This window comes from Notolepis coatsorum (assembly GCF_963971535.1).
Source record: "Notolepis coatsorum genome assembly, chromosome: 1".
In the NCBI taxonomy this organism is placed as follows: domain Eukaryota; kingdom Metazoa; phylum Chordata; class Actinopteri; order Aulopiformes; family Paralepididae; genus Notolepis; species Notolepis coatsorum.
Window position 1 is genome coordinate 311253413 of NC_140165.1, and position 25899 is coordinate 311279311.

Consider the following 25899-nt stretch of genomic DNA (forward strand, 5'->3'; position numbering starts at 1 on the left):
CCCTGAATAGGTCCCAGACCTAATCAGTTAAACGGAGACAGATTAATCGCGTTGTCTATTTACACATAAGGGTTTGCTGTAGGGGTCAGTCAACTTCACAAAGTCATAGGGTTGTAGGGTCATGGTCATCATCGATTGTGTCTGGGAGTCGAGGCAGTTCTATGAGCCTTGCCACGGGACGGGTGTAAGTGCGACCCTGGACGAGCACTTCAGCTGCTCGGACCTTGCCGTCGGCACCGGTGATCACTTTGCTTACGCGGCCGGCCGGCCACATAGCTCTGGGCAGTGATTGATCAATAATCATGACGACTGTTCCTTCTGTCAAATTGTCTCTCTCCTTTACCCACTTCTGGCGGGTCTGTAGAGACGGTAGGTAGTGCAGTAGGAAACTGTTCCAAAACTTGTCGGCTAATACTTGGCTGTACCTCCACATTCGTCGGCCGTTCGCTTCTTCAGGCCGGTACATTGTCTGGGGTAATGTGGGATCTAGCCGCCCCATCAGGAGTGTGTTGGGGGTAACTGGGTCGATATCCGCCACATCACTGGAGACATATCCGAGGGGCTTCGAGTTAAGTACTCCCTCAATCTCCGTGAGGACTGTCATTAGGACTTCTTCCGCCACAGTCTGGGCTCCAAGTACTGCGTACAGGGCTGTCTTTATGGAGCGCACTTCTCGTTCCCAAGTGCCACCGAAGTGGGGTGCGTTTGGGGGGTTGAATTGGAAATCAACCTGTGCTGGAGCGAGGTGGGTCTTAAGTTCTGGGCCCATAGCTTGGAAGCTCTCTCTCAGCTCTCTTTCGCCGCCTTTAAAGTTTGTCCCATGATCGGACAATAGGGTAGACGGTCTTCCTTTCCGTGATATGAATCTACGGAAGGCCATAAGGAATGAGTCTGTGCTCATGGTCGGGAGAAGCTCGATGTGTATCGCTCTGGTGGTCATGCATTTGAATACAATACCCCACCGCTTCTCGGTTCCTCTTCCTTTCTTTATGTGCAGCGGGCCAAAGCAGTCCATACCCGTTGAGTGGAATGGCTTGTCACCGATTCGGAGGCGACATGGAGGAAGGTCAGCCATCCTTGGTATGCTGGGCTGCGCGCGCCACTTGCGGCAGTCTAGACATGTTCGTTGGAAGCGTCGTACCGCCTCTCTTCCTTGTAGGATCCAGTAACGACGTCTGATTTCCGCGAAGACTCTTTCTGCTCCTGCGTGATGTACATCCTCATCGTATTTCTTTATAATCAGCTCTGTGACCTTGTGTCGGCTGTTCAATACGATCGGGTATTTAATGTCATCCGGTAGATTGGGGGCTCTGCGTAGGCGACCACCCACTCTGATGAGGGTGTGAGCGTCGCTCTCGGGGGCCAGGTGAATTAATCTGCTGTCGGATGGGACGGGCTTTCCTCCCTGTAGACAGGCCAATTCATCGGGGAACGAGTCTCTCTGGGCTCGCTGCAGTAGAAGCAATTCTGCTTCCTCGTAGTTAGCTGCTGACATATCAGCGGGGGACTTGCACTCCGGGTGGTACCGCAGGAATGTTCTTTGTTGTGCACTCTCTATGGACGTGCGATCGTTTATGTTAGGGTCGGTGGAGGCTACGGTGCTCAATCCACAGAACACAGACTTCTTAATTTCCACCTCCTCTGGACTTGCTTCCCTCGGGATAGGCATGGGCCACTGTCCTTCCGGGAGTCTTAGGAATGCGGGGCCGTCACTGTAGACATTGCGACGGGTGAGGTCATCCAGGGGCATCCCCCGGGTGATGACGTCAGCTGGGTTCTGTTTTGTATCAACGTAGCGCCACTCTGTTTCTCCGGTTAACTCTTCGGTTAAGTCTTGAATCTCGGTGACTCTGACTCCCACGAAGACTTTGTACTTGCATGAGTCCGATTTGATCCAGGCGAGTACCGTCGTGGAATCTGACCACAGGATTGTTCTAGACACCGGTATGGTGAGCTCACGTTGGATGAGCGTGGCTAGGTGCGCTCCGGCTAGGGCTGCGCAGAGCTCTAGACGTGGGATAGATTGTTGCTTGCGTGGGGCTATTCTCGAGCGGGCGAGGACAAATGCTGTGTAGATCTCTCCCCCCTGGTCTTGGGCCCGCAAGTAGGCTACTGATCCGTATGCGACCTCTGAGGCGTCACTGAAGACGTGTAAGTCCATTTTACATGTCTCTGGCCTCACCGTGGGTGGGAAGTAGCTTCGGCGCATATTAACGCCTGGGAGTGAGTGGAGCTCCATCTCCCACTCTCTCCAGGTGGATGCAAGGTGTGCGGGAATGGGGTCGTCCCAGCCCTGGTCCTTGTCCCACAATGCTCGTACAATCATTTTTGCCCTGGTGGTGTACGGTAGAATACATCCTAGCGGGTCATATTGTCGGGCGAGTGTTGTGTACACACTCCGTCTGGTGGTCGGCGCCGCCGCCGGCCTTCTCTGCTCCGTAGTCAGGGGCTTGTGTCTGTAGTGAAGCGAATCTGTTTTGAATCGCCACACCAATCCCAGGGTCATCTCCTGGGCTTCTCCCGGGATTGTAGCCATCCAGGTCTCGCTGCTGGCTGCCTTGTCCTCGGAGGAGAGGCTGCGCAGTACTTGCGGATCGCTGCTGGCCCACTGCCTGAGATCAAAGCCGCCTTTGATCAATGAGGCACGGAGTTTAATCAGGAGAGCCTCGGCTTCTTCCTGGGTTGAAAGGCTTTGTAGACAGTTGTCTACGTAGAAGCTGTTCTTTACGCTGCGTCGGACCTCTTCGTCCGCTGCTGGGTCCTCTGCTACATGTTTCTGTAGTGCAAATGTCGCACAGCAGGGGCTGCACGTCGTTCCGAAGGGGAGGACTTCCCATTGGTAGATGGCTGGGTGCTCATCTCCTGGCTTCTCTCTCCATAGGAACCGTAACAGGGGCTTGTCCGCCTCTACTAATCTCACCTGCAGGAACATTCCTTTAATGTCCCCGCTGATGGCCACCTTTTCCTGGCGGAAGCGGAGTAGAACGCCGAGTAGGGAGGGGCCGAGTGTGGGACCGGGCAGTAACTCTTTATTCAGATTTTGGGATCCGATCTGGTAGCTGCAGTTAAATACTATGCGGTCTTTACCGTTGTGATGGACCTTGTGGTGGGGCACGTACCACGATTCAGTGGTCTGGTCAGCCTCTTTAATGTCCATCTTTGTGACGTGTCCCGCTGTGATGAGCTTCTCAATCTCAGCGCGGTATACACTCTCTTGGGCGGGGTTCTTGGCTAAGCGCCGCTCCGTGTTCAGCAGGTACCGTTCTATGGCGTCTGTCTTGGCGTGGAAAGTAGGCATTCCTTCTCGCCGCAGGAGTGGCGTGGCGTATCTCAACACGCCGTTGACCGGGACTCTCTTGGTCCCTGTCTCGAGGAGGTGAATGGCGTAAATGTCATCTTTAGAGCGAATGTCTTTCTTTCCATTCTTAAAGGGCATTTGTTCCAAGCTCCATAGCCGCTCTACGTGTTGCAGGAGTGCGGTTTCTCCCTCTTTGACTCGGGAGTGGAGACATCTAGTGGCTGTACTTCGGTTGAGAGATTTGGCGAGCGGGCCTTGGAGAGTCCATCCCAAACGGGTCTCGACTGCTGCAGGACAGCCTCGGGGTCCGGTATGAACCCGGTCTATCGGGACAATGAGGTCTGCATGGTCGGAGCCTATCAACAGGGTCGGCATAGCATTGTCTATGAGCGGGATCGGTAACTTGCGCAGATGTGCATATTTCTCCATCAGCTTGGCGACGGGGTATGTGTACCGCGACAGTCCTATTTCTTGGCTGGTGAAAGCGTCTGCAATCTGGTACCGTCGCTCAGGCTGGCCGCTTGCTGCGATAGAGAATGAGACATTCTCGCCCTTTATCGTCTTCAAATCTCGTCTTATTGTCCGAATTGTCATTTGGGTTTCGCTTCCCCGCAGCCCTAGCTGGGCCGCAGCGGAGGCGAGCAGCAGGGTCTTCTCTGACCCGTCATCGAGGACGGCGTAAGTGTCCAGGACTTTATTCTGGTAGCTTAGTGTCACACGCACTACTTTTAGGAGTACTCGGGCTCCACTGCTGCTGGCGGGATCGATGTACATGACGCTCGCTTTGCGGCTGGATGGTGCAGGTGAAGGGCGCCGTCTGTTACTGTCGTGAAGTATGTCCAGATGGGCTCCATCGCACTTGGTGCACCTTTTCTTTAAGCGGCATTCGGCTGCCATGTGTGAGCGCGCACAGCAGGGGCACACTATTTGTGGGCCGGCTCTCTCCGGTCCACGGGGGAGAGATGTGGAGAGACCTCGTCTTGCAGAGCGTCTCCTCACCTTGCGTCCTCTCCAGGGGGGGGGGGTTCCAACACACGGTAGTGTCGGGGGTCTTTATCCATAGAATAATCAAAGTATCCAAAGCATAATCCGTGCCTGGGAAGGCGGGCTGTCGTCGGTAGAATAATCCGGTATACAGGTCCACTCGCTCGTCGGCTCTGGGGCTCCTCGGGTGCAGCTTCACATAGGGTCAACCACCCTGGGTAAGCAGCCAGTTCTCTGCCCGAAACGATGGGGTACTGACTACGGTAGTATTCTCACCGCACGAAGCACTATATATTAACAGACTATTATTAGCTTAATAGACTACGTCCAACTCGACGATATAGTGCCAAATATGACTATTCAAATATTAATATACACGATGTCTCAATACCGATGGTAGGCCGAACTTGGCCTTACTCCCACACGTGGCATCGCGGGGAGGCTTTACGCCTGTGACTCTATTGGAGGGTAAGAAACTGGACTGAAAAAGAAAATCCTACTTTAGTAGCGCAGTATATATACGCACTATGAACAAATAGTCCCATTAGTGGTGCGGTAGCCAAATTCCTACGCGGAACTAGGACTTGTTCGTACATGTCGAGCGGTACGTTTGAACTGGGTCTGAGGGGTATGGCAGCCTGGCACCAAGGTCTCGACCAATAGTAGAATGGAGACTATTATGGGATGTTCAGTAGGCTAGAATGGATATTCAATGCATATTGTACAAGGAATATACAAGGGATATCAGGGAATATTAGAGAATATACAAATACAATTAAATATATATATATAAATAAATATATATATTCGGTTTAATCTGGCCCTTCACAACAGTAGTGGTGGTGGTGGTGGTGGTGGTAGTGGTAGTAGTGATAGTGGTGGTGGTAGTAGTGGTGGTGGTGGTGGTGGTGGTGGTAGTGATAGTAGTGGTGGTGGTGGTGGTGGTAGTGGTAGTAGTGGTAGTGGTGGTGGTGGTGGTGGTAGTGGTGGTCGTGGTAGTAGGCTGGATTGGGTTGGGTTGGGCTGGGCTGGGCTGGACTGGGCCGGGCCAAGGCTCTCTCTTTTCTCTTCAGAGACCTCTGCTTCTATTGATCCTCAGACACTTCCTGCCGGAAGGATGAATCGTCAATAGTCTCAAAGGAGTAGCAGCCTCCTCCATCTCCATCTCCTCCTCTTCCTACTCCTCTTCCTACTCCTCCTCCTTCTCCTCCTCCTCTCCCCCTCCTCCTCTTCCTCCTCCTTCTCCTCCTCCTCCTCTCCCCCCCTCCTCCTCCCCCCCTCCTCCTTCTCCTCCTCACCACTGCAACTCTTTTCTATTTATTTCTCTGCACTGTGTTCTCTCTGTGTTCTCCATTCTTCCTTCATCCCTCTCCATACCTGAACGCTCACGACTGGACTGCAATTCGACGACTGCTGCAAAGCGAACTCAAAGCACGACACAGCGATCAGCGAACGAGAGCGTATCCACCCACCCTCCTCGGACAGACGTATGTAACCACTTTCAGAAACGACTCTCGGAGATAAAAGAGGGGTGGGGTTTGCGGGGGTTGAAAGATGAAAAGAAAGTTGATTTCCTGTGAAACGCATGTGTAGATTGGCGTCCCGGGACCGTTTGAGGATCAATGCGTGGGCCGGGCCTTAATAAGTCCCCCCCCCCCCCCCCCACCCCCCCCACACTGCACCCCGGACCCACACGTCACGTAGTAAACACTCCCCCAGCCCGAGAGCCAGACCCTGGGCCAACCGTACAGGAGAACATCTGAGAGGGGACGCTGTGTGTGTTGCGTGTGTGGGTGTACATGTATGTGTGTGTGTGTGTGTCAGTGTGTGTCAGTGTGTGTGTGTGTGTGTGTGTGTGTGTGTGTGTGTTGCTGTGGGAGATACTTAAAAGCTCCACCGCAAAGCTCCAGGGTTCGTGACTGTCCCCCCCCCCCTGAGAGAGAACATGAACAGAGAGAGACCGGGGGGTTGGGGGGGGGGGGGGGGGGTCGGTTAATACAAACAGCAGATGTAGGAAATGAAAAAAAATTACGACTTTTTGCCTTTGTTGTTTACGGAGCAGCTTCCACTCGGTCCAGGAGAGTCGCTGGCTATTGGGCACAAACGCTGCTCCAACCATCACATCCGACGCAGAGGCGTGATTTATAAACCCGCTATACCCTGACGTCAACGACCAGCACTGTACAGTTCGGTTTCTCCAAATCTTCATGTTATCGTAAAAAAACAAATTGATAGGATTCAACTAAAACAATGTTTTCTTTTAACATAACTCAAACTATGACTTCATCATATTGCTTAAGGTTAGATTAGATTCGATTACATTTTATTCTCATCATGCAGCACAAGTACGGTACAACGAAAAAAAGGTTTGGCATCCAACCAGAGTGCAAATGTAACAGTAAAGTGCAACAGCGATATACAATGTACAGGTGATTAAACTGGGTACAACATATACAAATTCGTATTTCCAGGACAGCACTGTAAACAACACATGGGGCCCCTGGGGACCAGGACAGCACTGTAAACAACACATGGGGCCCCTGGGGAGCAGGACAGCACTGTAAACAACACATGGGGCCCCTGGAGACCAGGACAGCACTGTAAACAACACATGGGGCCCCTGGGGAGCAGGACAGCACTGTAAACAACACATGGGGCCCCTGGAGACCAGGACAGCACTGTAAACAACACATGGGGCCCCTGGGGAGCAGGACAGCACTGTAAACAACACATGGGGCCCCTGGAGACCAGGACAGCACTGTAAACAACACATGGGGCCCCTGAGGACCAGGACAGCACTGTAAACAACACATGGGGCCCCTGGAGACCAGGACAGCACTGTAAACAACACATGTAAACAACAGGCCGCGCTGCAGGGAATGTTGCACGTTGTCAAATATAATCCAACTCCACCAACGTGCTGCCAATGTGTTTTGCCATAAATCTGAACATAAATCAGGACACAGTGTGGCAGTCAAGGGTATCTGCACACTAATCTTCAACACATATCACTGTGACTTGTACACATCTGTCAATTGGCCAAATGGGAAATCCATTGGCTTACACTCATTTACAAAACCCTCCTTATTTGATGCACTTGTTATTGTCATCTACTCCCTATAACACCAGAGCTGTACATTGGAGGTGGGGGGTGGGGGTTGGGTAGGGGGGTGGGTGGAGGACACTGTACATTGTACATTGGAATACTGACAAAGCCATACTTGGTAATTTACTGTACAACTGGTTTAGGACATTTGTAGGGGCCAGTTTCGAATTGCAGTCTCCCGTAGGTGTTCTTTGAGAGTGTTTTTGAAAGTGGGTAGTGATTCACATTCCTTTACAGCTGTGGGTAGGGCGTTCCACATTGATGTGGCATAATTGCGAAACGTGTTTAGTCCCTTGTTTGAGCCGAATCTGGGTTTAACATGATTTGTGGAGCTCCCTCTGGTGTTGTGATCGTGGTATTCACTGACCTTTGGGAAGTATTTTGACATGTACATGGGTACCTTGGTCGTGTAGTGTATCTTGTAGACCAGGCCCATTGCAAGTTACTGTACTCTGTCGTCTACTCTAAGCCATCCTCCTAGGTTGTCAAAGTGGGCAGGGGTGAGGTGGGTTCTAGGAGTCAGGTCAAGCAGTAGTCTGACTAGTTTGTTTTGTGATGTTTGTAATCTTGTTTTTAGCGCCTTTGAGGTGCTTTGGTACCATGAGGTGCAAGCATAGTCGTAGTACCCTTGAATGAGTGCTCCTGCCAGAGTCTTCAGGGTATTCTTGTTTACCAGAGAGGAGATCCGGTACAATAATCGAGTTCGTTGGTTGACTTTTTTTATTACATTGGATGCCATTTTGTCACAGGAAAGATTAGCCTCTAGGATGGAACCCAGGTAGGTAATTGCTCACCATATCTCTATAACTCCAGAGCTGCTCACCATATCTCTATAACACCAGAGCTGCTCACCATATCTCTATAACACCAGAGCTGCTCACCATATCTCTATAACACCAGAGCTGCTCACCATATCTCTATAACACCAGAGCTGCTCACCATATCTCTATAACACCAGAGCTGCTCACCATATCTTTATAACACCAGAGCTGCTCACCATATCTCTATAACACCAGAGCTGCTCACCATATCTCTATAACACCAGAGCTGCTCACCATATCTCTATAACACCAGAGCTGCTCACCATATCTCTATAACACCAGAGCTGCTCACCATATCTCTATAACACCAGAGCTGCTCACCATATCTCTATAACACCAGAGCTGCTCACCATATATCTATAACACCAGAGCTGCTCACCATATCTCTATAACACCAGAGCTGCTCACCATATCTCTATAACACCAGAGCTGCTCACCATATCTCTATAACACCAGAGCTGCTCACCATATCTCTATAACACCAGAGCTGCTCACCGTATCTCTATAACACCAGAGCTGCTCACCATATCTCTATAAGTCCAGAGCTGCTCACCGTATCTCTATAACACCAGAGCTGCTCACCGTATCTCTATAACACCAGAGCTGCTCACCATATTACTATAACACCAGAGCTGCTCACCATATCTCTATAACACCAGAGCTGCTCACCATATCTCTATAACACCAGAGCTGCTCACCATATCTCTATAACACCAGAGCTGCTCACCATATCTCTATAACACCAGAGCTGCTCACCATATCTCTATAACACCAGAGCTACTCACCATAGCTCTATAACACCAGAGCTGCTCACCATATCACTATAACACCAAAGCTGCTCACCATATCTCTATAACACTACTGCTCACCATATCTCTATAACACCAGAGCTGCTCACCATATCTCTATAACACTAGAGCTGCTCACCATATCTCTATAACACCAGAGCTGCTCACCATATCTCTATAACACCAGAGCTGCTCACCATATCTCTATAACACCAGAGCTGCTCACCATATCTCTATAACACCAGAGCTGCTCACCATATCCCTATAACACTAGAGCTGCTCACCATATCTCTATAACACCAGAGCTGCTCACCATATCTCTATAACACCAGAGCTGCTCACCATATCTCTATAACACCAGAGCTGCTCACCATATCCCTATAACACCAGAGCTGCTCACCATATCTCTATAACACCAGAGCTGCTCACCGTATCTCTAGATGTTCCCGATGTTAACACTTCCTTCGGTCAGTCCTCCTTCCAGTTTGCTGTCAGATTAAAGTCCTCGTGATAGGAATAAAGTGGAACGTTTTTTTTTATAACTATTTCCTGTTTCCTGAGATTTGCTGAAAAAAACCCAATTGTTTTCATGCATAGATCACTAGATGCATCAACTTATAATAAGTTCCACGCACGGATTCCCCTGCTGGACGACAGTGTGGCCGGCTGGGAAATAGCAAACATTAAATACTGAAACCAACAGCACGATATTGATGTAACTAGAGGTTTTATCAACTACTACAGTGTGAGGTTCAAACGGGGAGGCCTGATCACCAGAGTCTCCGTCGGAGCAAACGAGCGGTCTGGAACATGTGCAGGCGCCGTGCCGTGCGGTCGGTCACACATGTTGGGCTCCTGGCGGACGTGGGCGGATGGCGACGTTTACATCACATGGACCAAAGCGGTCCTTCGGACTGCTGACAGCATTATGTGCAATGTTTCATCCAAATCAGCCCTGTAGTTTGAGAGAGAGAGAGAGAGAGAGAGAGAGAGAGCGAGAGAGAGAGAGAGAGAGGGAGAGAGACAGAGAGACAGACAGACAGAAACACACACACGCACACACACACACGCAACCAAATGTCAAACTATGGACTCATCCTGATCCATTAATAACAATTTGAATATGTTGCTCAGACTAGTTTTGTTGTTGTTTTGACCATGTGACTCACAGCTGATATTTATGTATAACGTTTCAAAGACTATTATATGTCATGTTCCTAATCAGTCAGTCAGTCAGTCAGTCAGTCAGTCACCTCAAATCATCTTCTCCAGAAGAAGAGGTGAGGAGGTGAAGAGGGGATGGGGTGGGGTGGGAGGGTGGGAGGTGATGGGGTGGGAGGGTGGGAGGTGATGGGGTGGGAGGGTGGGAGGGTGGGAGGGCGTCCAGCAGGGCCAGAGGGTACTTGGGCTAAGGAGATGGTCCGTGTTTATAGGATCCCGATTGGCTGAGCTCCGGTCACATGGCCGGGTGATTCAGCCAGACGCTGTCGGAGTGGATCAGAGCACAGGGGAGCATTTAGCATGGAGCCGCCTGACAGAGGAGGTCTGTTTCCATAGCAACGCCCATGGGGGGGGCAGAGACTGCATGCAGAGACAGAGAAAAATAAAAGAACGAGACAGAGAGAGGGGGGGAGATTAAAGAGAGACAGCTCCAAAGGGAGATGGAGGGAGGGGTGAAAATGTTATTGAATGACTTATCCTAAATAAAATGAATGACCACCTCTCTCTCTCTCTCAACCATTCTTCCTCAACACACACACCCTTTGCTGAGGTATAGGCCTACTTGGCGACACAACGAGGACGTCTTGAATGGCGAGTCGGTTCAGTGAATGAGGTTTTCACAGCCGCCGGGGGGGATGAATGAAGAGAGAGAGAGAGAGCTTCTGAATGGAAGGGAGATGCGTCCAGGAGGGAACCTGGTGTACCTGCGAGGGCTCAGAGTATTCTGTGAACTCAGAGCCCCTTCTGAAAAATCATCATCCCTGTAACTACGGGGCCGTTCTGCTGCCCAGAGACTCAAAACAACTGCTCTCTCATTTCATTCATCAAGCGTTACACACACCTGAGTGAACTAAGCCCTTAATACCCCAGACTGGACTGTGTGTGTGTGTGTGTGTGTGTGTGTGTGTGTGTGTGTGTGTGTGTGTGTGTGTGTGACTAAATACAATCTGTCCACCTGGTATCCTCAAACTCTGTTTAAACCATCAGGATTCACAACAACACCTGGAACCCATTGCACACATAACAAATGGATGTAATGCATACAAACACCTGCACATAGCTCGTCATGACCGTATTGTGGACATTGTGTCTGATGCGGTACAAAACATCTCACCATCTAGTGCAGCAATGTACAAGCATACTAGAGTGCTATACCAGAATGGTTTGGTTTTACCAATGATGTCTTTGCCAACATACCAAAAACACCTGATGTTGTTTTTGTTGACACCAGCCACAAGGAGGTGCTGGTCATAGAAGTAGGCTGTACCTTTGATCTGTACATGGACCAGGCTTTCCGGAACAAGTATATAAAATACCAACCACTGCTCAATGTGATGGCCGGCCTTGGGTACAGGTGTAGATATAGTGTACTTATATTCGAAGTCTTGGCCATGTACACAAATGCACCATGACTGGTCTGAGAATTGCTGCAATGTCTAAGAGAAAAGCCAAACAAATTGTCAAATATTTCAGCTATTATTGGCAGCTTAGCCACGTGGAGAAGGAGGTGCTATGTGTACCCTTAAGTGTTCAGTGCTGCTTGGCCCCGATATATTTGATTCCCTGTTTATGTATTATAATTTGTGGAACCAAATAAAGTATTCATGTGTGTGTGTGTGTGTGTGTGTGTGTGTGTGTGTGTGTGTGTGTGTGTGTGTGTGTGTGTGTGTGTGTGTGACTAAATACAATCTGTCCACCTGGTATCCTCAAACTCTGTTTAAACCATCAGGATTCACAACAACACCTAGAACCCATTGGACACATAACAAATGGATGTAATGCATACATGAATGAATGAAAACATTATTTAACAGATTGCAGAATGGGTACAATACAGTACGGCTCAATACACACAATTGTTAAGGGGATGCAGACCAGAGAAAGACGTTTGTCTTGTTTACATCAGGGTCCCCCAAACACCTGTACATAGCTCATCATGACCGTATTGTGGACATTGTGTCTGATACACAATATACTGTATGTGTATTAGACATTGTGTCTAATACACATACAGTATATTCTAGGATGGTTGAACTTGCTGATGGACAATTCCCACAACTTCTATTTTCTAAGTCAAAATAAAGGCCCAAGGTCCATTTTGCTGTAATGGTTACAATGCAAAAAGTAAACAAAGCAAAGGTTTCATACATTCAAAACGTCAGGTGCATTCATTGTACCGGTAACAGCATCCATATTCATTTGGGAGTGAAAATATATTTTCAATCTAATGAGATCAGAACAAACATAGCCAGTAGCACGGCAATGTTGGCACTACAGGCGAGGCTGTATTCAGACGTACATTTATTTTGGTAAGAATTCTCATTGGAACTCTGACTTATATGGATGAACTGCATTTATATAACAGCTTTTATCCAAAAGCGCTTTACAATGTATGCCTCACACAACGTCGGGAGCAGTTAGGGGTTAAGAGTCTTGCTCAAGGACACGTCGACACTCTGCCCGGCAGGGACGTGCACAGGACTTTAGAGGGGCAGGTGCTCAAAGGCTGAAAAGGGCACTATACTTGTGTGTGTTTCAACCAAGCCCGATTTTTAAGGGCCCTTTTCGGGCGGGGGGGGGGGGGGGGCGGGGGCTGGTCCCTTTTTATGCTTTTTGGGGGGTTTTGGTGAACAAATATTAAATATTGAACTATAATAATCAGTGCAGGAGCTCACTTATAAGACACTTTTATTACTGACTTAAAAGGCCCATACATCTCCATAAATGTTCAGGGGGGAGGGAATAAGTGCTTACCCTACAGACCCCAAGAAGTGCTGTATATTCTGTATTGTTTAATTTAAATGCATTTTTTTTTTTATTCCAATCCCGATTTGTATTTGAGATTCCCAAATCCCATCGGACTTGACTTCTTCGTGTCCCTCAGTGAGTGTAATACCAGCATTCAACTGTATGCGCCACAGCGGTTTCTATCATCATCATCATCATCACCACCCACGCTATGCTTAAAATATATAGGTCCGCAGAGAGGCACGCTGAGGAGGCCGTGCAAACTGCAATGGAATATGGGGCATCTTTCTCTCTTTACCTAATATTTTGATTCTATCCTGAAATTTTTCAGCTGGAAGGGCAGTCTATATGCATAGCATAACGGTAAAAAAAAATATATATATATATTTCTTTTTATGAGGCTCAAAAGGGCAGGTGCTCAAGCACCCCATTGGGCTCTATGTGTGCACATGCCTGCTACGCAGGGCCTGATTGCTTTTACCAACGCGTTCGTGTTTCCGCGTCTCTGATTGGCCAGGTCATGTGACATGTACGCCCAATCGTGGGACCGCAAGTTTCTACACTGGTTAAGCTTAGGCGCTCTTTCGAAGTTGGTTAAGGTTAGAGTTTGTCTTAGAGCAGGGCGATAGAACGCCTGCCCTGACTCTAACCTTAACCAACTTCGAAAGAGTCGCCTAAGCTTAACCAGTGATAAACTAGGCGTTAGGTAGTTTGCAGGCTGTTCGACACGGAAATAGGCGCAGAACTTGCCGTCCCACGATTGGCGCACATGTCACATGACCTGGCCAATCAGAGCGCAAAACGGGAACCCGGAAACACGAACGCGTTGGTAAAAGCATAGACGCGCCCGGGAGGAACAGGAATCGAACAGGGAAAATTCCGATGACCAAACGAGCGCCGTATGTGTTGGTCAGGGACCTGACTAATGTGGGGCCTGGGGACAATCTAGGCCGAGGGGTCAGGAGGGATAATTGCTCGTCCTTATCTGAAGGTGAGCGGTCTGACTAATGTCTCTGGATGGAGAGAGAGATGGAGGAGGAAGGATGCCGGGGTTCTTAGCGGTCCCTGTGCTGACTGACTGAATTAGACTGCATTATTCATGAAAGCAGTTTGAAGATTGAAGATAGACCAAGAGAGGACAGAGAGGAAAACAAACACAGTGGCAAAGAGAAAGACAGACAGACGCACAAACGGTAGGTAGGAGGGGATGAGAGCCAGCTGCAAGACTCCAATAAATAATTCATATTCATATTAAAACATAACTCTGGTGCCCTCTGCTGAAGGCGTGATGGAAATGAACACCTTGAACCTTTGGCGCAGATCATCCCGAAGCTCTTCGCTACTGTTGTTGTCGCCTTCAGCCACACTGACCAACAGGCACGTGCAGAGGGGGGGGGGGGGGCTTTGGGTGCCCAAGCACTTGCCCATGTGCCCCTTGATGACCAAAGTGCCCTTTTTTTTCTTTTTCTATTATAATTTTTTGTAAAGAGCAATGCCCATGGTCCTCCTCATCAAGAATTATTTTAATAATATTATAAATAAAAATAAATATTTGAATGCCTGTCTGTCTGAGGTGCGTGGTTTTCTGTTATGTTGCGTGACGCGTCGCCCTCCCTCTTGGAATGACGGGCCCATTAGCCAATAGAAATCTATAATACATTTTGATAAATCCCCAACTATTCTAAGGCATAATCATATAGTATGATGCAGTTTGTTGTAAGATTCCGTGTTACATTCTCTGAATATTGGTTGCTAATGCTACAGTTTGGCTGGTTACGTTACGCTGTAGTTGGTGTTCTAACATTTTGATACATGTGCCCTTTTTAAAACGTTAGCAGCACCTGCCCCTCTACAGGTCTCTGCACGGCCCTGCTGACCAAAATGTTTCTAGGGCGACGACTCCTCTGCGACGGCATCAGAAGAAGAACCGTTGACCCGCCAGCGCCACCGCTACGTTACAGTGTTCTGGCCAAACTCTCCCCCCCGACCGTCACCTGCTCCACGTTGGACTCCATCCATTTGGGACGACAGTCAAAATAACATCAAGCCATTAAGACTCACTTAAGACCTGCGTTATTCCACAGACGGGAAGTTGGTAATATCTACAGAGACAGTCAGTGGGCACAGAGGATGAGGAGCTGGAAGGATTGATTGATTTGATTGAAAATGTTATTAACAGATTGCTGAATGGGTACAATACAGTACGGCTCGAGTCAATACACACAATTGTTAAGGGGATGCAGACCAGAGAAAGACTTTCGTCTTGTTTACATCAGGGTCCCCCATTTTCAATTCATCATGACATTTATGACATACATGACATACAGATAGACAGTACTGTTACATCAGGACATTTATGACATACGAGATGTACAAATATACAGTACTGTTTAAGGGACAGAGATCATAAAAGAAAATATATACATTCGAGGGGGAAGAAACTGTACATTGGAAGGTGTTGGGTGGGTGGGGGTTTGGACATTTACCGGGGCCAGTTTCTAATGGCAGCCTCCCGTAGGTGCTCTTTGAGGGCGGTTTTGAAGGTAGGTAGGGATTCACATTATTTTACGGCAGTGGGTAGGGCGTTCCACATTGATGTGGCATAATTGCGAAACGTGTTTAGTCCCTTGTTTGAGCCAAATCTGGGTTGAACATGATTTGTGGAATCATCATGGAATAGGAGGAATAGGGCGGCTGAGTGGCGCAGTGGGCAAGGCACTCGCCACTAACGCAGGAGATGATGCTCTCGGCGTTGCTACCGGCTTGGCCGGCCGTCATGCTAACACAATTGGCAGTGTTAAGGTGCTCCCATAGTCGAGCGGACTGTACACGGACTGGACTCTGCGGAGGTCCACTGGACTCTTTGAGCTTTCATAGTCGAGCGGATCTCCGCGGACCAATTTCCTACATGTCTCGCGCCAGTTTACACCTCGCGCCAGTTTGTGTGACACCAAGTGGGCGCCGCGGACGTCCGCGCGTCAGAAAATAGGAGCTTCGCACTTGGACTCTGCTTTGGGTCCGCTTTGAGTACCCTTTTGGTCAGCTTTGAGCCCGCGGGAGTCTGCTCTGTGTACGGTCCGTTCGACTATGGGAAGGGCTTTAGAGGGTGGGAAAGCCGGTGGGTGGGGATTAGACGTTGTGAACAGCGACTCCTACAGGTAGGTTGGGTGAAACAGGAAGTATCGGGGGCAGCGTGAGCCTCCCACGCGTTACTCCTCGCCACTGAGAGATCGAGCTGTCTCGTGAAAAGATGCGACAGGCTGCCTCCTCGTGTACCGGAGGGGACACGTGATGCAAGGCTTCTATCCTCACTACAGCCGACCAGTGGGAGGCATAGTCTAGCAACGTTCGAGACAGGGGAGGGAAGAATTGGAATCACGAAATTGGGATGGGAGAAAAAGTGGATAAAAAAAAGGAATAGGAACGACAAAGAGTGGAAGAGGGGGGGGCGTAGCTTGTATTAGGTATCCCTGTGAGGACCGGTTTGAAGTGAGGACGACACGCCGGTCAGGGACTTCAAAAAGGGGCTGTTTCAGGTTTAAGGGCTTTGGTTATAATTAGGGTTCGGTTATTAAGTCAAGGGTAAAGGATACAGGATATGGTTACAATGTAGACTTCACAAGGGTCACATGGATGGAGGGGTGTGTGTGTTGTGGGAAATTGTTTCACCAAGTCCGGTGAACTTAAAGGAACACGCCAACATTTTGGGAAATTTTGCTTACCGTCTTCTCCAGAGAGAGACAAGAAGATAGATACCAGTTTCCTCTCTGTGCGTTCAGTAGAAAGCTATCTGGCTGCACAATGCGTAGGCTAACCGGCCATGTCCGCTTCCATTCATTGTGCTAAGCTAGGCTAACGCCAGATAGCTTTCTACTGAACGCACAGAGAGGAAACTGGTATATATCTTCTTGTATCTCTCCACATGGCCAGTTAACCTTCGGGAGAGGTTAATGATGATAGCTGTGTTGGTGGCAGCTAGGCTGATGGTAGTTTGCCTGCTGCTGGAGCCTGGGCCAGGCCTGATGGTAGCTTGGCTAGAGGTAGCGGTGCTACTGGGACCTGGTCTGGTGGAGACAAACAGTTGGCGTATCTCTTCCAGCGGCTGCAGAGTAAAGCCACTAATGCTGTGTTGCCTCTCAGACGCCAGCAGTCCGAGGGGGGGGGGGGGGGGGGGGCATGTGTTGGTTCCATCACTCCAGTAGAAACATGCCTTGCCAAATCACAATTGTGGTCTAAATGAGGGTTCCCTAATCATGGACCCAGGGTTCAGCTGAATATCCCAACATAAGAGCGGCAGAAGATTTGCACTACATCCATACCTCTCATTTTTGCATTTCATTTTTTAAGGTTGCATTTTTGTACCTCAGAATATGGACTATACACTATAATATAATTAATTGTCCATGCCCAAAATATACTAGTAGGTATTGGTGAACTATTCAGAGGTGCAAAATGTCCAAGAGAGGTTGATTGATTTCTGGCCAAACAAAGACCATGAACAGGTCATCAGAAACCAGAGTAATGGAATAAGAACACGTCCATTTTCCACTCTTTTCTTTTGGTAGATTTTGGTCCTTTATCCAAGTACTTCCTTGATTTGCAGCGTTTATATAGAAAAACACCAGCAAAAAAGGATAAAACCTGTGTTACAATGTTGAGTAGAAAGGTAGGTGAGGAACCCAGCAAAGCACACCTGTCCTCGACAGCCATCTTACATCTTCACGGTTGTCATATCGTCACCTTATACTTCGATGCCCCGAGGGAGTTTCGAACCCGTGGTCTGCTGCACCATGGGGTCGACAGCACAGACCACTATACCAAGAGGTGAATTCACTGCTTTGCAACGTGTCCGTGTCTTTTTGAGAGTGAGTTTAACCCATAGCACCGCTACTCGCCCCAGTCACTTCACAACATCTGAAGTCCATCGTGACTGTGCTTCACGGTACCATGTTACATATATATATATTTATCTGTCTGAATTTACCTGCATAATGTGCTAGGTACAAGGTTCATCAATTCAGATGTTTAATATCTGCAATGTGGAAAAACAAGGTTCATCAATTCAGAAGTTTAATGTCTGCTGTATGGGAAAATAAATGATTGTACAGTGCTGTACAGGGTGCCATGCTTGTGAGACAGACGGTTATTTCAGCAGTTCAGTCTATACTGCTTTAACACTTCTATGACCCGTCTTATGTTTTGAAAAACAAACGCTAAGCCACTGTGGAAAATTCCTTTCACGTTTTCTTTTGCATCAACTGCTCTGTAAATGTTGTACTAGTTTTGCATCGATAAACTACAAAGAAATCTATGACTGACTAAGAACTATATTATTTGTCGCAGCAGATTCTCTTTAACAGAGGATCTGTTAAAAGTGACCCGACGTTATCCATGTACACATGACCGTCTGGGCAGAAACCAGACCGAATTGTGGTCACACCCATGTTTATACAATAAGATGGAATACAATGTTTGCATACAGACAAAACAGTAAAACACAGTATAGGTTAGGTAGTTCTCATGGGAATGCAGGTATCTCCCGGGCCTTCCCTGACGGAAGACGGACAGGAGCACTTGGCTTGGTCCCAGGGCGCGGCCCATGCCTGCTCCCGGCTGCCTTGGGAGGGGAAGGACGACGGGATGGGAAAAGTGCAGAGACACATTACTTCGGCGACTCAGTTCATGTGTGTTTCTGTGGGTCGCCCATCTCGCATGTGTGTGTGTTAATCTGCATGACAATTAAAGACTTCTTCTACACAAACAAAACTGTAAAACACAAGTCTAGGTTAGGTAGTTATCATGGGAATGCAGGCATGCAGCACCTGGGCCTAGCAGGACCCGAGACCCTAATATCGTTGAGAGAATTGGTCGTTAAAAGTGGTTTCCGGACAAAACATGCTCTCTTGTACGCTAGAGAATCTATGCCCAGTAAACTGGTTCATCATAAAGGAATATTACACCAAATATTGCACGAGGAATGTAAGCGGGTGAACATGTGTTTTGGGGGGGCGGCTAACAGACCTAACTCTGGGGGTGAAAGGTGAATGGAACTCTGGGGGATCGAACGTGGGTGTAATTGTGCAGATCTAGCCTGGGGTCGGTCCTGACTGATGGATAAACGGGGGGGGGGAGGGGCAGAGTAGGAAGCTCCTTTAATGGCAGAGTGAGAGGCTCTGTGCTCGGAGCAGCTCTTTAAAGAGTCCTGCTTTCATGAATAATGCAGTCTAATTCAGTCAGTCAGCACAGGGACCGCTAAGAACCACCCCTGCATCCTTCCTCCTCCATATCTCTCTCTGTCCATCCAGACATTAGTCAGACCGCTCACCTTCAGATAAGGACGAGCAATTATCCCGCCTGACCCCTCTCCTCGGTCTAGATTGTCCCCAGGCCCCACATTAGTCAGGTCCCTAACCAGCACACACACCTGAAACAGCGACCGCTGCTCTTGATTTGTCATTGACGGACTTCTTCCAACATTTTGTACAATAACTTAATCTGAAAAAACCCGAATCCCCAGCTTCAAGGTCGCTTCATGGCTCCCTCCTACCTCCTCCGGTCAATGGTCTCCAGCTACACTCCCTCAAGACCCCTCCGCTCGCTCTACATCTCCCGGCCGCCTCTGGTCAGACCCACACTCCTATCCGAGCTCCGTAGAGAAGCCGGCTATTCTCGGTCCTCCTCGCTCCACAAAAGGTGGAACGAACTTCTTCCCACCATAGTCGGGACAGCCGGCTTAAACCTGACCGTTTATCCGCCAGTCGAGTAAAAACACTTCTTTAATAATCAATATCTGAAATGAAAAGAATTAAGAAAAATTACCTTCATGCAGTCTTTTACCCATCATGCACTTTGCTACTAAATAATCTTCCTTTCCTATACTACCTACTATTCCTATATGTGTCTCAACTACTATGCCCTCAACACTGTAGCACCCAAGTTTCAACACGGTTTGATGATCATTGTTACTCAGCTGAAAGAGTTGTACCTGTTGTACAGAACCTGTAAGTCGCTTTGGATGAAAGCGTTCAGCTAAATGACTAAATGTAAATGTGGAACAGTCAGAAGACAAAATGAGAGGAAGCATGATGCTGCATAGAGTTTATTGAGTATATTTGGAAAAAAGAAAAGAGAAGACATAAGCAGAGAAACGAGTGTCAGACACGGAAGGAAGGTATTCGAATTATGAGTCTCATTAACCCATTTGTTTTTAATTTATAGCTGAGTGAAGCAGAGAAACGAGTGTCAGACACGGAAGGAAGGTATTAGAATTATGAGTCTCATTAACCCATTAGTTTTAAATTTATAGCTGAGTGACGTAAGCCTCTATATAACGCCTCATCTCTCGGTCTAAAAGCCGCCAATTGCTACACGATCTCCGTACCGACCTGCGTTCATACAACAAGCACAAGACACAGAAATGTATTGAAAGACGCAAGCAGTATATCCATCCGGCGAATGTCTTTTAGAAAGGTCATCTATCGTAAATATGTAATCTAGTCGCAGGCAGGGGGAAATCAGGGCAGAGTGAAACGCAACTAAATAGCTACAGTATGTATATTTATCCATCATTAATCTCTTACAACGGCCCTGTCTGGCTACGGAATAAGCGGGCGCCGTCACAGTACGACCTCTGACCTCCGATCAAGAAGAAATCGTTAACCCCGCCACCAACAATTTAATTTTAAACAACTTCTTCACTCGTCAAGATTCAACAACAACCACTTTATATTCCAGTATAGTAAAGATAAAATATAACAAGACCAGAGTCCTACGGGTCTCTTTGGTACCAGAAGGTGAAATTAAACCTAAACTCTATTACATTTGTGCACCAGCCGGCACATTCTATGATCTATGTGATCACGCCTTAATATATTAATCAAAATAATGTAAGAGGGAGCCCTGTAATGTTACAACTTCGCTAGAAACAAGGAATGTAAAACATCACATCTGATGAACCCCTTGTTAAACAGTTGACAGGGAAAGCAGTGCCCCCTAGTGGGGAACATTAGCTACAGCGGAAAAAACAAAAGCAAAGCCCATTTAAATGTGGACTGAGACTTTTAAACAGGACAAGGCCTGCACTGGCTTCCTTCCTGCTCTCCAGGATTAGGTGGTATGAGAGTAACTTGACGCTAAATCTTCGCCGACAGAGACGACCTCCGTCTGTTCCTCCAGTCCTGCGCTACCAGGATGTGATGACATCACTGCCGCAGGTTACAGGTTCTCCTCGTTCTCATGGAATTGGTGCAGGTGGTCAGAGTACCTGGGGAGTTAAGAGGGGGGGGGGGGGGGGGGGAGAAGAGTATAAATAGAGGAGGAACGGATGAAATCAGAGCAGATTAATTTGCATCAGTTACTGGTTTGCTCTTGTTAACTGGACTAACAAAAAATGTCAGCGCAAAAAAAGTTACAAATAATAAGATAAATATCACTTATCTTGACAGGGAAAGCCTTAGACTACTGGCCAACAGCCTGGTGCAGTGTCATTTTGATTATACTAGTGTAGCCTGGTTTGAGGGACTGTCAGCTTCATTAAAGAAGAAACTACAGGTGTCACAGAATAAGCTGATCAGGGTTGTGATGGGCCTAGGACCTCGTGATCATGTTGGGAGGAGACATTTTCAGGAGCTCAACTGGCTACCAGTTGAGGCAAGAGTAGCCCAGCTTAGGCTCAACATGGTACACAAAATAATAAATAACAGGGCCCCCAAATATTTTAGTAACTATTTTCCTAGTGTTAGTGAATCACACAGCCACAGAACGAGATCTAGCATAGCAAACCTGCATCCTCCAAGGTGTAGAACAAAGATGGGACAGTGCTCATTTGCTCACAAAGGAGCACAGGAGTGGAATGAGTTGCCTTTGACCACCAAACAGATCGTGAACCTGTATAGTTTCAAGGTGAACGTTAGGAAATGGCTCCTAGAAAATGTCCCAGAGTAACTAAGGAAGATTCTAGTTTTTAATGAAGTGTAGTTTTAGTGTGTCTGTAAATTTTGTATATTGTATTTGTATATTTTATTAATAATGTTGTATTTTACTTTTTAATTCTATTTTTATCAATATACTGTAGGCTGATGGTAATATGTGTAATACATGTTTATGTAAATACCATGTGCTGCTGAGACCAAGGACCACAATGGAAATAAGTCTGTGACTTTTTTGTGCTATCCTTGACAATTTTAGGATGCATGACTTGTTGTAACATGTAATGTATTTTAACAATTGTCAAAAAAAAAAAAAAGCTAACATTGAACATTTGTTCAATTTAGTTAAAGAGGCAGAGTGCTAGCTCAGTTAGTTACTGTAAATGTGCTGTAAATGTCATTCTAGAAAACAAATAATTTAATTGGACGCAAAATGATTACGTGTGTGCTGGCTGATTCATGAACCTTTTTTTCCCCAGGAAAAATCTATTTGAACCCTTTCACTGCCACACGACAGAAGGTTAACCCTTTACTATCACACAACCGACGGCGATGCTCCATCATTAGCATCATTAGCTCCGCATCCAACCTTCTGTATTGTCACAGTGAAAGGGTTAACCGGCTGTCATGTGGCAGTGAAAGGGTTAATTTCATGAGGCCTGTAAGACATGGAGATGTTAGCTTCATGTTAGCGTCATGGTAGCGTTATGGTAGCTTCATGTTAGCGTCATGGTAGCGTTATGGTAGCTTCATGTTAGCGTCATGGTAGCATTATGGTAGCGTCACGGTAGCGTCACGGTAGCGTCATGGTAGCGTTATGGTAGCTTCATGTTAGCGTCATGGTAGCATTATGGTAGCGTCACGGTAGCGTCACGGTAGCGTCATGGTAGCGTTATGGTAGCTTCATGTTAGCGTCATGGTAGCATTATGGTAGCTTCATGTTAGCGTCATGGTAGCATTATGGTAGCTTCATGTTAGCGTCATGGTAGCGTTATGGTAGCTTCATGTTAGCGTCATGGTAGCATTATGGTAGCGTCACGGTAGCGTCACGGTAGCGTCATGGTAGCGTTATGGTAGCTTCATGTTAGCGTCATGGTAGCATTATGGTAGCGTCACGGTAGCGTCACGGTAGCGTCATGGTAGCGTTATGGTAGCTTCATGTTAGCGTCATGGTAGCATTATGGTAGCTTCATGTTAGCGTCATGGTAGCATTATGGTAGCTTCATGTTAGCGTCATGGTAGCATTATGGTAGCGTCACGGTAGCGTCATGGTAGCGTTATGGTAGCTTCATGTTAGCGTCATGGTAGCGTTATGGTAGCTTCATGGTAGCATCATGGTAGCTTCACGGTAGCTTCACGGTAGCTTCATGGTAGCATTATGGTAGCGTCACGGTAGCGTCATGGTAGCGTTATGGTAGCTTCATGTTAGCGTCATGGTAGCGTTATGGTAGCTTCATGGTAGCTTCACGGTAGCTTCACGGTAGCTTCATGTTAGCGTCATGGTAGCATTATGGTAGCGTCACGGTAGCGTCACGGTAGCGTCACGGTAGCGTTATGGTAGCTTCATGTTAGCGTCATGGTAGCGTCATGGTATCATTATGGTAGCGTCACGGTAGCGTCACGGTAGCGTCATGGTAGCGTTATGGTAGCTTCATGTTAGCGTCATGGTAGCATTATGGTAGCGTCATGGTAGCGTCATGGTAGCGTCATGGTAGCGTCACGGTAGCGTCACGGTAGCGTCACGGTAGCGTCACGGTAGCGTCACGGTGCACAGACTCACTTCTTGGCACAGAAGGCAGAGCAGTCCCTGCCGATGCTCTCGCTCCAAGCGGTCTTGTACAACACCTGGAAATAGATCACAATGGGAAATCAAAAGATGGCCTCCTCCTGACACAACGTGGAACAACGTCACCAAATAATAAATATCCAAAAGCATCCACAGGGGTCAAAGGTCACGTTACCAGGAAGACCAGGCAGTGAAGGAAGATGGTGTAGAAGAAGGCAATGGTCCTGGCCATCTTGTTAGACAGGATCACACGACCCTGCAATCCACACAGAGGCTAGGGTTAGACAAGTACTGACGGAGAGAGAGAGAGAGCAGCCATAGAGAGAGAGAGAGAGAGAGAGAGAGAGAGAGAGAGAGAGACACAGATAGAGAGAGAGAGAGAGAGAGAGAGAGAGAGAGAGAGAGACAGGCAGACAGACAGACAGACAGACAGACAGACAGACAGACAGACAGACAGACAGACAGACAGACAGAGGGGGAGGAATTCACCATTTAACTTTGATTAATAAACACTGGTTCTGATGGATTGAGTTCAATGAACATGTTCAAACTAAATGTTTCTTTTCCAAGTTTTACTGAAAGGATTGCAATATCAATAATACAATGGTACAACATAGTTTACAGCTCTCTTCAGACTGGTACCAGTCTGAACTGGTTTCAGGGAGTCTCACAAAAACAGAATCCCAGTACCTTGTCGATCCTCACCTTAAACACCCTAGGAACTTTAAGAATGCTCTTAGTGTGTATTGCCGTGCACTCTACTTTGCACATTGTGTGTGTGTCTGGCACATGCAGTTTAGTGTGTGAGGGTTAAAGGTCACTCCTAAACGAAACTAACTGTCAACCTCTAGGAGAGGGAAACCATGTGTGGTGTGTATATTATGATTGTGGACATAGTGTTGTCTATGTGTCTCCATAAGTTATGTAGGTGCCCCTCATTTAATCTTAGTCTGCCTCGGTAGAGACAGAAAAACATAACTCTCAGGTTACATTCTCACCATCTCTACAAACCATATCATAATAAATCTTCTTCAAGCGGAGAGAGAGATAGAGGGAGAGAAAGAAGAGAGAGAGAGGGAGAGGAAGAGGAGAGAGAGAAAGAGGAGAGGAGAGAAAGAGGAGAGAGAAAGAGGGAGGGGGAGAGAGAGAAAGAGATAGAGAGGGAGAAAGAGGAGAGTGGGGTATAGAGAGAAAAGGGGAGGGAGAGAGGAGAGATAGAGAGGGGAAGAGAGGGGGAGGATAGATAGAGGGAGAGAGAAAGGGGGGGGGAGAAAGAAATAGAATAGAGAGAAAGAGGAGAGAGAGATAAAGGGAGAAAGGGGAGAGAGAAAGAGGAGAGATAGAGAGGTGAGAGAAAGATAAGAGATAGAGGGAGAGGGAGAGAGAAAGAGGAGAGAGAGATAAAGAGGGGGAGAAAGGGGTGAGAGAGAAAGAGAGATAGAGAGGGGGAGAAAGGGGTGAGAGAGAAAGAAGAGATAGAGGGAGAGAGAAAGATGAGATAGAGAGGGAGAGAGAAAAAGATATAGGGAGAGGGAGAGAAAGAAGAGAAAGAGATGGAGAGGGGAGAGAAAGGGGGAGATATGAAAAGTCAAAGACATTCTTCACCACTGAGCTTCAGACGCAGACGCCCTTTCTGCACCCGCTGGGAACAACGCGGACCGAACACAATAACAATAATAATAATAATAATAATAATAATAATGATGATAACAACAAGCATGCAGGAGGCCTTCCTCACCAGGCTGAGCGTGGCCTTGTCCCAGGGGCTGAGGCTGAGGTACCGGCGCTGGCGCTCCTGTGGACACGACGAGCACACAGGTGAGCTGACTTTGACTTTAGTTTGACAATATGTAAATAAACATGATGTGACAGAAGCACAGTCTGGAGTACGGCCAAGGATAGACACACAAAAAAAATAAGCTCAGAGCTTATTTCCAGTGTGGTCCTTGTAGGCGGGTATAGGGGAACGAAGTGTTCAGACATGCATCGTACAGACATCGTAAAGACACATGACATCACAACACATCACATAAAAAGTGTAAAAGTGGTGTGACATCATCATGTCATCACAGGCAAGATGTGACATCACTTTAATAACCTATACAGTTGCACGGGCAAGATGTGACATTATATAGAATAGAATAGAAATACTTTTATTATCCGGAGGGAAATTTGACACTGCAAAATCGCTCAACATTAAACATTTAGACCGAGCAGGTC

At 47.6% G+C, this 25899-nt stretch overlaps 2 protein-coding genes across 2 annotated transcripts in view; one reads left to right on the forward strand and one right to left on the reverse strand.

Moving 5' to 3' along the window:
• LOC311226048 (uncharacterized protein) overlaps positions 1-20962 on the forward strand; it is a gene marked incomplete at both ends in the record, with an annotated part of 26806 nt that extends 5844 nt beyond the window's left edge. The window contains one exon of the mRNA XM_084311427.1: positions 20937-20962. Within this exon, the coding sequence (XP_084167553.1) occupies positions 20937-20962 (26 nt within the window). The remainder of the gene's footprint in view (positions 1-20936) is intronic.
• The window catches only part of LOC311226058 (homeobox protein cut-like 1), a 153963-nt gene continuing 148122 nt past the window's right edge, over positions 20059-25899 (reverse strand). The window contains exons 23-26 of the mRNA XM_084311437.1: positions 25418-25474; positions 23855-23935; positions 23674-23738; positions 20059-21229 (exon numbers count right to left, since the gene is read on the reverse strand). Of these exons, the coding sequence (XP_084167563.1) occupies positions 21181-21229; positions 23674-23738; positions 23855-23935; positions 25418-25474 (252 nt within the window). The 3' untranslated portion in view covers positions 20059-21180. The remainder of the gene's footprint in view (positions 21230-23673; positions 23739-23854; positions 23936-25417; positions 25475-25899) is intronic.